This window comes from Heliconius melpomene, chromosome 19, assembly GCF_056956725.1.
Source record: "Heliconius melpomene rosina isolate 202511_hmr_F chromosome 19, ASM5695672v1, whole genome shotgun sequence".
NCBI classification, from domain to species: domain Eukaryota; kingdom Metazoa; phylum Arthropoda; class Insecta; order Lepidoptera; family Nymphalidae; genus Heliconius; species Heliconius melpomene.
Genome location: NC_140407.1, coordinates 1,409,218 through 1,422,213, shown reverse-complemented (window position 1 = coordinate 1,422,213; position 12,996 = coordinate 1,409,218). Strand labels below are relative to the sequence as shown.

Genomic DNA, 12,996 nt, shown 5'->3' with positions numbered 1-12,996 from the left:
GACATTAAACGCGGTGGTTATGGGTTCGATTCCCACTCATGGAAATTAATTATTATGCAAGATACCACCTATAATGGCAACTATCCTTGTTGCAGAGAATGCGGAGACCTCGCCGACACCGGTGGCTCACGGTGTCGGTGTTCTTCATCGCGTACTCAGTGTTCCAGGCGGTGTTGAGCAACGCGTCGGAGCCCGCGGATGACAAAGTGGATGTCTCAACTCTACCTGAGATGAAAACTACTCATGTTGAACCTCCTAAAGGTTTGTAATTATGTCATGTATTGTGTGTTTTAACCGACTGCGACGAAACCCAAAAAGCTCTGTTCCCTCGCTCCCTTGTAACTGTTAAATCTGTTAACCGATTTCGTTTAATAATTTTATTTATGTATAAAGTGCAAATTACTGGATATATTAATTTAGTTTATGCAGTTATTTTTTATTTTGTTTATTTACATCCATGCTAATTAAAATTATTAAATTTAAGTTAAAAATAAAAAAGTAAAGTTGATAGACTTTTTTAAATATTACTTTGAGAAGAGAATTTAATAAAATTAAAAATTAAAAATTATTAGGAGTATTTTTGTATTTAAGCAAATGAACCTATGCTAGCCCAGCTTATGCGACAAGATTGTTTTGACGTTGAAATACTTACATTTAAGAATTATTCCATGAAATTACCTCTTCTTAATTGTATTTTGATATTCTGTATCAGCATCCGAAGTAACACCCGGCGTAACCAGTAACGTGGAAAAAGTTAACGGCAAGAAAGCTATGAAAGGTCTTGAGGATGAACCTGATGAAGGAGAAAAGAAGAAGCAAAAAGACGCTGGTTACGAAGAGGTATGAACAATATATTATTTTATAAGTAGACCGCAATATTTAATAAGCAGAGAGAACCTGAGAACAAGTGTTAAGGCGCTCCGATTCCATTAAAAAAATACGTTTTATTTCCATTCACGTTGTGTCTATAGAGATGGATAAAATAACTTAAACTTAAAATAAGATAAAATACTTGTATATAATAACACTATTCTACAAATGGTTATTTTATATTTTAAAAGGATAAAGCTATAGAAGAAGTTCGAGAAGAAGAAAAGAAAGAAGAAGAAATTGATGCTATACCGACCGTCCATCCTCTACGCAATTGTACGCCACCGGCCATTGAACAGGTACTAGGAATACACACTTTTCTGTCCTTGCCTGATAGAAACTGTTTCATAATCATATATTTAGGAAACTTTAGATTATAAAAAATGTAAATGCGTATGTTTTTATTTTTAAAGAAAAATAATTTTAATAGACATTTTCATAATATAATACTTAAGTATTATGTAAAATAAGGAAAGAATAAACAATGTTATGGACATTATGAGAATTAATTTTGCTATTTACACGTTGTCTAGCTCTAATTTGCTTGAAGGGACCGGGGAAACAAAAAAAATTTGTGTATATTTTTTTGTTTGACTAGATTTTTCATATAATTTCTGGTTTGTATCCAATTACCAGTATTTCTTCGAACTCGTACCCCACAGTGTGGAGTTAGTCGTTTTTCAGCTGCTATGGTGTCATATAATATTCAAATTGAAGGAGGTATTCTCTTTGAAGAGATTTTGGCTGTCGACTTAACTGACCGCACGCTGAGTAACATTTATAATGCATTTTTAATATTTATGAATTTCTCCTTTTAGCCGGCTTTCATATTAAATATTTATTTATAATACACTCTACTTAAGTGACTTTTATAATTTTGCTTATTCTATAATTCTATTTTATCTTTTTTGTCAGGTTTTTTTTTTGAGAATGTTATTAATATAAATTTTCTTAGCTTTGTTAAAATATCATAATTTTTTTGTATACCTAGTTACAAAGATAATATTTTAGCTATACACTTGATTCTCAATCGAGGGTTCAATTACAAATCTTGAAAACCTCGTCTAATCCCGCTACGCAGCGTCCAATCCCTATGCTATGTTATGCGTATGTTTTAAATATAATATAATCTTTTATTTAAACTATTATCAAAAAAGTACTTTTCTTTTCTAACTGGAATTTGAAGGTTTTACAGTAAAAAAACAGAATTCCATCAATTTGTGGATTTTAATAATAATCCCGGACACCGGAGCTTTATCACGTAATTATATTTAAAATTGTTTCTAGTTCCCACGCCCACTGATGGGCCAGACGGCGCGTCGGCACGGCGGCCTCCTTCTGCACGTTCTGGTCGCCGTGTTCACTTTCATAGGACTGGCTATAGTGTGCGATGAATACTTCGTTTCTAGTCTTGACAGGATCTGTGAAGGTCAGTACTTAGTAGAGACTTTTCCTATGTAGAAAAATTTTAAATTTAAATTATTCAAAATAAAGTGAAATCAAATCTTGACTACTAATATCTGCACGCATTTAAGAAATGAAAGATAGAATCTAAAGATTTTTTATTAAAGTAAGTGATAAATGGATTTTTCTTATCAAAGCTCGCTTGTTATTAGAGTTGCAGCTAGCGCCCGACGTAGCTGGTGCTACGTTCATGGCGGCGGGCAGCTCCGCGCCCGAACTCGCTACCGTCGTCATCGGCGTGTTTTGTGCGCAGGATGATATTGGTAAGAGATATTTTTTTTATTTCTTTGCCTTTATTTCTTTCTTTATACTATAAAACTTGGTTTGTAAAACAAGAAAAAATATATTCGTTTAATATTTTGTATTTAATTGTTTTAATATTTAAATATTTAATTTATTAGTTTTTGTTTCATTATTTAAATTGTAATCAATTCACGCCGTTTTGAAAAATATACTTTATAAAGTTGGGCAAAAATAAAAGATTAGCGCTATAAGCAGATGGAACCTAGTGACACTACTTTTTCCACTTTCCACCGAATTCTCGAGTCATTGCGTGTTGAGTGGCGGAATTTACCTCCACACTGAAATTATTAATCAATTAATTTACCGTTAAAATCGAACTCACAACCGTTGCGTTTACACTCACACGCCTGTGCCACTGAGCCACTACAACCTCAATTAATTGTATTATATATATTTTATAAATCTTACTAATCTTTTACTCCTTTTCCCCCCAGGTGTGTCTGGAGTGATCGGGTCCGCGGTGTTCAACATCATGTTCGTCATCTCCGTGTGTGCGCTGTGCGCCGGCACCGTCTCCCACCTGAACTGGTGGCCGCTGTGCCGCGACTGCTTCTTCTACGCCGTCTCCATATTGGTTATGTTGTGTACGATAGCCAATGGTTATGTTTCTTGGTAAGCGGAATAATTAATAGGTTTTTTTTAAAGCTTCGTTAAAGGAATTGATAGATTTGAAATTTTGGAGATTTGGTTTTTCTGAAATTATTCACTATATTATAGTTGGAAAAGTCAAAATATGCACAAAATTATATATACCTGCTGTTTGCGAAATTAAACATAAATAATAAAATAATGTAGGCAGAGAACCTGGGAACCTAGTGTTAAGACACTACATTCTCGTTAAGACTTTCTTTCTCCATTTTCATGATCATTGCGTGTGGAGTAGCGGAACGTAACGCCGCCCTTTACCTCGTTTCCAAAGAGAGGTAATGAAAATATTAAATATTTCATTTCCCCAGAGGGAATGGAACCCTTAATAAATACAACGGTGTGTATAAAGTCGCGCGTTTGGCCCCTGCGTCTCGACTGCCTTCATTTACCAATATAACTTTAAAATTCATAATCTTTCAGGCCGGAAGCCCTCTTCATGTTAATCATGTACGGTGTATACTGTGTCGCGTTGCGCTTCAACACAGCCCTGGAGAAGTGGGCTCTGACTCTACCTCTACCATTTAAGTTGCCATCTAGAGAGGAACAGGCGGCGCTTGTTACTTATAAGTAAGTCATTTTTATTTCAAAATTCATATAATAATAAAATGCTTTTTATATTCTTAAAAGACAATGTTTAAATGTTCTTTTTCAGTGTGGACGAAGTAGGATACTAAACTTTACGATTCATTAAACTCTCATTTTGGCAGAAAGTGAAGAATAGCTAGATGTAGCTAGACTCATAGCTTCGTATTATTTTTATTAGTGTATCTTTTTCCAGTTCAAGTATATGAGATAAAATATAAATAAAATGTTTGTTATCATTCTTCTTTTTAAAGGATTTGGTAAAACTCTGTTCAACTGCCGGTGACTTCATTTGGTATTATAAAATTATAATGTTTCAATTTTTTTTGTAAATATTAACATTATTGACTCACACTTCACAGGAGTGCAGGAGGACAACCAGCTCCAAATGCACCTGCAGCTGAAGGACAGTATACGGAGATGGATGGACAAAATGAAGGCGGCTCTAAACAACCTACAGGTACATATTGAAAAGTATTAAAATTGTATTGTAAATTTGACCTAATTAAAAGAGTACTCTTGTTTTTGTTTTTATATTTTTATTTCAAAATTTTAATAGTTTTTTATTTTTGTGACACAAACAACTTATATATTTTCTACATAAGTGTAACCTAGCATATTATGAAATTCACCAATATTTTAAAAGTTAAGATATTTTATTATGAAATTTTCAAATGAAATATTACTATATGATTTGTTTTTATCAAATTTCATAATTAAATAATTCTTTTTAGCGTACAATCCGGATGGTGCGTACGACAATGTGGGGTACAACGCGGAACCCGCTCCGGTGTGGGATCCCAACCAGGCCTGGGATCCAAACAGTTCTTGGGATGAAACTTCTTTGGTATGTTTTATAAAGTTTATTATATTATGTACTTTTTAAGAAAAAAATGTTGTTATGTATATTGAGAACTTTCTCTAGATTAGACGTTAAATAAAAGTAAAAAAGATTTAAAGGATTTTTGCCCATAACTTTATGTAATTATTGATAAATAATGGTAATTATTCTTTAATTTTTTTTCCTCTATTTGTACTGCAATTTCTCACTTCTCGCCAGATGTCATAATTGTAGGTCTACGGGAAATATCATAAATAGAAATACCACAGACAGACAAATAACAAAGTGTCCTATAATGGTTAAATAACTGTAACTAATATTTTTCCTAAATATTTCTAGCAACAACCCCCCACCCGAGCCCAGCCCCCCACACAGTCTTGGGGAGACTCGATGGCGCAACAGCAGACACAAGCGCAGTCGCCCAACCAGCCGCAACAAGATCAAGAACAACCGCAAGCAGTACAGCAGGTCAGTGGAAAATACACTTACATAGATATGAATATTTTCCAACTAAAAAGTAACGTTATAAATAGCTGTACCTGTTCAGAGATTTAAGTTTCCTTTTTGAGCATTTTTTTAGTATCACGGTGTATCCCGCACGCAGCTGGGTATAAAGAACGAATCTAGTGTTAATACACTCCGTTCACACTTTTCCGCCGAATTCTGGAAAAATTGCATACCGAGTGACGGAACCCAACGACGCGTTTTGTCTCGTTACCAGAACTAATAAATGAAAATATTAAATGTTTCATTTCCTCGAGTGAGAATCACAATGCGTTGCGTTTACAGTCGCAAGCTTTTGCCTCTGCGCCACGACCGCTTTTAAGCTCATAATATCTTTAAAGTCTCTCATAAACTTACAGATATGTTTTAAATTAACTTTATTCACATAAAGAGGATTTTTTCCAGGCTCCAGCGCAACCCGCTTATTACAAAGCAAAAGATTATAACCCAGAAACAGCTGTGGATCCTTTAGTCAAGCCGATTGGTGCTAGTGAGTATTATGTGGTTATTATTATTTCATTTTCAGCTTCAGCACCATATTATAGCTACTACCTAAAAAATAAAAAAAACGAAATATTAAATGATTTAAATTTTCAGATCAACTCCAGCTAGTCTGCTGGTACGTCGCGTTCCCCATCCACTGGTCGTGTCGACACACCATGCCCGACTGTCGGGGACGGTGGTATCCCGTCACCTTCATTATATCCATGTTGTGGATCTCGTTCTACTCGTATTTTATGGTCTGGATGATTACTATTATTGGTAAGTTTTGTTTTGTTTTTTTTTTTTACGGTATTTTTGTTTTGAGTCTTCACGCTGTATACCGTATTAACCAGATGAGGTAGAGGGAAAATAGTAATGAAAGAGACACACCGTTCCTTAAATGCATGTAATGTAACCTGTTCCTGTAATGTAACTTAAAATGATAAATTAAAAATAATAGTATTTCATGTAAAACGACGTCACGAAAGACTTCACAAGCTATTACAGGAGGAACGAGAACACTGAAATATGCATTTACTTATATTTAACTTTCATATTTATTATCTACCAAAATGAAAAATTGCTATGCGGGAAAAAAGTAAGCAAAACTATTTTCCTACTTATGTTTATAATTACTAACTCTAACAATATCTGTGGTATATTTCCCAGGCTACACCCTCGGTATTCCGGACACCGTGATGGGTTTGACTTTCGTAGCTGCGGGAGTGTCAGTACCAGACGCACTGTCTTCACTCGCTGTCATCAAAGAAGGGTAATTTTGTAAACGTACAGTAATAATATTTGAGCCAAGTTTAATCTACAAATGGAAAAATCCTTTATTTTATTTATCAATTCTAAATAACTATATAATTATAGATATGGTGACATGGCAGTATCAAACGCAGTGGGATCCAACGTGTTCGACATCCTGGTGTGCCTCGGCCTGCCGTGGTTCATACAGACCGCCATCATCCACCCTGGCAGCCACGTTAATGTTATAAGCAAAGGTATCATATAATTGTTTTGGTACGGACTCAATGACCTATAAATTAAATTAACATGTTCCCTCAGTAAGTATCGAACCCAGAACCGTCACGCTTATGGTCTTTGCGTTGAAACCGAGGCGTAGGGAACAGAATATTTTAACACTCTGCTTACCCTGTGATGTGCGGAATACAAAAAAATTAAACAAATTATTAAAGTATTAATAAGTTTGTGAATATATATATTTTTTTCTATTACTTCTTCCTTAGATTTTTAATATTTATCTTTCAATAAAATATCACACACGTGTGTACATGCACTCCGTTGGTAATCCGGATTATTATTAGACATTCTGAATCAGTATAATTAAGGCTCGATTGATCGAGAATCCACTATGGACTTCACAATACTATTAGAGAAGAGAAGAATATAGAAGAAGAATAATATAGATGTTGAAACAAATATATATTTTTCCAGGTCTAATCTACTCAACACTGTCATTATTCTCCACGGTCATTTTCCTGGTGGTGGCAACACACGCCAACGGCTGGAAGTTAGATCGTAAATATGGCGCGGTATTAATGGTTTGGTATTTGCTCTTCATAACACTTGCAAGTCTCTATGAATTGAATATATTTGGTAATTTCCATCCTCCAGATTGTGAATCTAGCTATTAAGTTGATTTTGTATAGAGACTTTGTTTCGAAGTTGTAGATATTATTCTAGCATTACCTTTTTTTACGTTTTAGCAAGTAGGTAATGAAAACCAAAAAATATAAATAAATTATTATGGTTTTTTTTTGTTTTTGATGCTTGTATCAAAAGATTTAATCCTACAGTCTAAGCGTAGAGTGTGCATTTTTTGTTTTGTTATTTCTAAATCAAATTGGAATTTGATATTTTTTAAAATGTAATTTAGTGTTTTATGTTGTTTTGATTTTCAATTAGGAAAAATGTAAAATTATTTACATATGAATAAAACTAAGAAGCAAAGTTTCTATAATTCAAAATTAATAGAGTTCTAACTCACCCGTTAAGTATTTACAACTGTTGAAAGTCACTAGAATAGATTTTGAACTCGTTACTCGGTGAATGTATGTAATGTTTTACACTTTACTTATAAATCCTAGGGTAAAGATAGCGGTACTTATGAAATAATAAATATTTAAAAAGGTAACTTCTGTTCTTGATTTAGACGTTTTACGTTGTGGGTTGTACCTATTATGTACAGAAAACACATGAAGGATCTTTAAGAAGTAAAATTACATAACAAAATTATAAATAATATATAACAGAGTTAAACTACGTATTATCACAATTAAACTTTGTTATATTAGCTAGATTTCATAAAGTAAAATTGAAAATTAAGGAAATAATGATATGAGAAAGAACAATATAAATTATAAAATATAGACAAACTTAGGAGAGGTGAAATGGATATGGAAAGTGAAGACCAAATTATCTATTAATAAAAGAGTGAAAATAAAATAATATCCGTTATGTTTGTCATGGCGCAGACCGTTCGTGGCGTAGAGAGACAGGTTGTGGGTTCGATTTCCACTTGAAGAAATGAAATATTTAATTAAATGTAAATTTCCATTTCTTCGCTCTGGTGTCGAAGCAAAGTGCGGCAAGTCGAGTTCCGCCACTCAACACGCAATGCCTCCAGAATTCGGAAGAAAGTGGAGAACACAAGAAAGAAAGTGGTATCTTAACACTAGGTTCCCTCTACCTATATTGCAGTCTGCGGAATACAGCGTGAAGCTGATAGCAATGACATATGAAAAAAAAAATTCTGACAAGTAAAGCTTATTACACTGTTCAAGAATACTTAGAGGACAAACATGTATGGAATTAATATTTATTGAATATAATGCAGGATAGCTGCCAACTAATGTAATAGATTGTGATTGTACCATTGATTTTGAAAAGAGCAACTGTTGAGTTTCTTGCCGGCTCTTCTCAGCAGAACTGCCTTCCGAACCGGTTGTAGCTTTTTGTTCATATGTTCATTCGACGATTCAAAAGTGCTTATAATAATATATATATTTTTTATATTTTTTGTTTATTTGAATAAAGAATACTTTTGAATTTGAATTTGAATACATCATTATATGAATACGTTCTTACAAATATATTTAATTTTTCATAAGTATCGCTATTCTAATGCTGTCTTTACTCACTACTCTAATTTTCGCGTTTGTAAGGCCTCGTTCATGCGGTGAAATATATTTAATTCATTTTTTGCTCTGAAATCCAAAATTTTATTGTGCTTTTAAAAATATTTTTGAAAAAAAAAAGCTTAAATTTACTAAAACCAAAAATGCCGCGTGAACTTAGTCTAAGACTTCGAACGTATCGATGTAAAATGTAGCCATAGATAAGATATAAATTATAAAATATCAAATATTAAAAATTATTTATAATTAAAATTTATTTATTTATCTATTTATTACACGATTTAATTTACAAAAGAATGCGCCAGAATCTTATGATTAAATGAAACATCGATTGTAGTTTTTATCTGTATTTTAAGAGGTAGATATTAATTTCTTTATTAATAACAATTGTTATTTTAATTTATTGTTGTAAATAGCATTGTTTTGTAATTTAATTTCGAATCATTATTTTGTTGTAAATATATTTCCCGCACAAACTCATATTATCCTGATCTCATTGTTGGCTGTTTGTTTTGTTACTTTTGGTTAAACTGGTGACCATTTTTAATCTTTAATATCTATTTAAAAGTAGGTATACCTATATTTTATTATTATTATTATTCTGAACTCTTTAAAATTTGTATTAAAAACTGAGTTTTCTTCACCATAGCATAATGTATTCTTCATGAAATGTGCTTGTTTGACATTAAAGATATTGTATAAATATTTGTCTTGGTCTAGAGTTGTTTAAAGGGAAACAATATAATATGCTAGTCAGTGTTAAAAAATATTTCGAAGCTAGGCTCTTCTAATGATAAATAATGTTCTATCGTTACGCTTATTCTTATTTAAAAAATATATATATATTTTATTTTTATAAATAAGGGTATTTACTACTTTAACATAAAGGACCTGCTTACTTACGATGCTACTCATCGTAAGTAAGTATAATTATAACCGTATCGAAATAAATTTAAATTAAATTGAAGTTCAAACGTTGTTTTGTTAATAAAATGTTAATTGACTATTCTAAGTACGATTTCTAAACAAATTTGTCATGCTTATTAGAGAAAAAGTGAGAACAAATTATATATACATAAACAAATATAACAAATATAACATTTTAATTTAAAATTGCATAAATTATTCAAGAACATTACCGAAACGTGAAAACAAAAAATCTCTCTTATAATATTTATATAATATTTCGATTGTTTGATTAAATCGCAGCATGGCTATAATATAGATATAAGTAAAAACGGGACAACACAACGACGTTATGACGAATTAAATATTTTTACCGCATTTTTTTGTATAAGCCATAGTCAGCACGTAGAATTATACAGTAGCAGACGCTGGCAACGTACGCCGAGATTAATAACGCCAGGAGGAAGAAGAAGTCAGCACGTAGAATTATATTATTACAATTTCACTATTTGCAATTTGTAAAAGTTATTTAGTATACCGTAACTAAAAATTTTATTGGACATTCGACTACAAAATATTTCATGCTATACTTAGTTACTTAATTTTAATACTCTACCTCAAATATTAGCTTCCTTGATATTTCATTTATTTTGTAATATAGGTACTTATACTTAAAAACCTTCCTCGTTTCATTAAAATTAATAATATAATTTAATTCCTCTGTTTCTTATTTTAATTATATTATAAGATAATGTAATATCGTTCTGATCTCCTTTAGAAATCCAAATGACGTTAAACTATAGAAGAATTTTATGTTGTTTATAAAAATAATCAATGTAAGTGTTTTATTATTTAAATATTTGAAGCATAATTGTTTTATATTGTTTAAGTTTATTGTAAGCGTAATGTACATATTATAGACAATATTAATAAATATTTCAAAATCCTATAAATCTTCCATTACAGCTTTACCTTAGTCCCATATTTATAGACCAAATCATTAAGCTGATTCATTTATCCAGCAAAATTGATGAGCTTTTTTCATCAGCCTATCGCCGTCCACTCCTGAACGTAGGCCTCCCTCATCAAGCGCCAACCATCTTTAAAGAAGGTGGCTGGCACCGGATGGATGCGAGAAGCCCAAGACCGGGATGGTTGATTAGCTTGCATAAATTTAACTTTATTATTTTTTTTTTTGAAAACAAAAAATAAACCGTAAAATATCAATGCTGTTAAAAAATAAAGACACAAAATACGTAATTTGTATTGTTGTGTTTATAATTTTTTTTTATTTAATGTGATATAGTAAATGAGTATTATAGTAGTGACAATAATATATAGCTTTACGTTTGCCATTCTGTGCTATGTACATTTCATTACAAAAATATTGTCGAAATAAAATAATTTATGAAAATTATATTTTTATTATTAAGGCTTACGCAAACAGTGGCCTAAGAGATTAAAGCGCAAATAAAAAAAAAACAAAATTACATGAATTTGACGTAAATTTAGAAAACATTTGAAATTATAGTTTATACTTATAATATTACTGTTTATGAAACTATAAAATTAATTTAACTGTAATATATGTTTGTCTGTTGTTGATAATAAAGTTGAAAATAAAGAAAAATCTTCTAAACTATCGATCCTTATCTTAAAATCTATCTATCTCTGTGATCAAAGTTACCCTGTAGATATTAAAAACATATTTTTGTATACTTGTGTTGTTACTGTAGGTACTTGCGGTTAGAATGTTAGACGACACGTGCATTTGTGCATCAATTATGAATGTCAATTTAAATTTAAATACTCTAAAGTAGATATTTAGTGAATGTCTAGATCGCCCGAGTGTTTGCACAACTGTTCATGTTGTAATGTGACATTTAATACAATTTATTATGTTATTTTATATTTTAAATCGATTCCTTAGCTTACTCCACGTGTTTGTATATATTAGCGGACCATATATTAATACCCACATATTGTAACGCTGTTATCGTAATTAGTCATTTAGATGTATTTAGTCCAGACATTTATGCTCTACAATTTAATATTAGTACAAAATGAAGCCACGCAAATGAACGTATGTAGAATATAAAAATTATGAAACTTTAATAATAGCAAATGCAAAACTTAGGGATGTGCAAAATAATGTTATCTATAAGTAAATATATGCTCTACATTTTTTAAGCGGTTAAACTTTATTTGTTAAAGTTGAAAATTAAAAGTAATATTTGGAAAAGCACATTGCACTCAAACGTCTAATCAAATTAACGTAGTTCACACATTTACATTTATCATGTAATAACAAAATATAAAGTAAAATGTGCAGAATATCGATTTCACTTTTTTTTAGAATTTGTTTCAAAATGATTAAATAATTTTATGTCTGGATGTAACGATCCATTTGCTTTAGAAATAAAATGAAATCTTAAAAAGTAAGAAGGTATATTATGAAAAATATAACATTAGACTATATTATACGTATACTTGATATGTACAATATATCTACATACATCTAAACAGATTTTTATGTATGAACCTATTGTTTTTCTAATAATTTATACCTACCCACCATATTTGACACTTGTTACATTATAATTAAATATTAATCTAATTATTATTAATTTACTTAATGAGCGATATATCGTAACAGTACCTAGTTGTAACTTGTAGTGCATACGCTCGCCTGTTAAAGCATCTTCATAAAAATTTACTTTTAAAATTTTAATATAAAATGGATGTTTTGCATGTGTTACTATTAGTGTTGGCTTCGTTGGTAATTTATTTGTACTTTGTAGCTTCTTGAAGCTAATGGACGTACGTATGTGAAACATTGTTAATTGCTATAAGTTATATGACAAGATGTTAAATAAAGTATAAAAATGTAATAGTTTTGTTTATTTTCCCTTTTTACCAATAAAAATTCTGACAGTATATCACAACGGTTGTGGGTTCGATTTCCAATGGAACGAAAAAGGGGGAACGACATATTTTCATTTCTTGCACCTGATAAGAAGACACTCAACACGAAATGTTATTAAAATTGAGCTGTTCGTGAAAAACCTCCGAACCATTTCTATCAGCAGACGGCGTCAGTACAAGTATCTACAATATTATAATCCTCTGACAATATATTTTATAACTGGTTACCGAGTACATAATTTGAGTGCGTTCCAGGACCTCTAATTCTTGTGGCCTAGAGTCCAACATATTCTACGTGCTTGTCCA

At 31.3% G+C, this 12,996-nt stretch overlaps 1 protein-coding gene across 1 annotated transcript in view; it reads left to right on the top strand.

The window, feature by feature from the left end:
- LOC146528244 (putative sodium/potassium/calcium exchanger CG1090) overlaps positions 1-12,656 on the top strand; it is a 30,521-nt gene extending 17,865 nt beyond the window's left edge. The window contains exons 2-16 of the mRNA XM_085202585.1: positions 96-261; positions 713-840; positions 1,062-1,169; positions 2,158-2,299; positions 2,487-2,597; positions 3,072-3,249; positions 3,706-3,852; positions 4,230-4,327; positions 4,602-4,714; positions 5,048-5,176; positions 5,618-5,702; positions 5,810-5,974; positions 6,365-6,467; positions 6,572-6,702; positions 7,157-12,656. Coding sequence (XP_085058711.1) covers positions 96-261; positions 713-840; positions 1,062-1,169; positions 2,158-2,299; positions 2,487-2,597; positions 3,072-3,249; positions 3,706-3,852; positions 4,230-4,327; positions 4,602-4,714; positions 5,048-5,176; positions 5,618-5,702; positions 5,810-5,974; positions 6,365-6,467; positions 6,572-6,702; positions 7,157-7,356 — 2,004 coding nt within the window. The 3' untranslated portion in view covers positions 7,357-12,656. The remainder of the gene's footprint in view (positions 1-95; positions 262-712; positions 841-1,061; positions 1,170-2,157; positions 2,300-2,486; positions 2,598-3,071; positions 3,250-3,705; positions 3,853-4,229; positions 4,328-4,601; positions 4,715-5,047; positions 5,177-5,617; positions 5,703-5,809; positions 5,975-6,364; positions 6,468-6,571; positions 6,703-7,156) is intronic.
- The last annotated feature ends 340 nt before the right edge of the window (positions 12,657-12,996 follow it).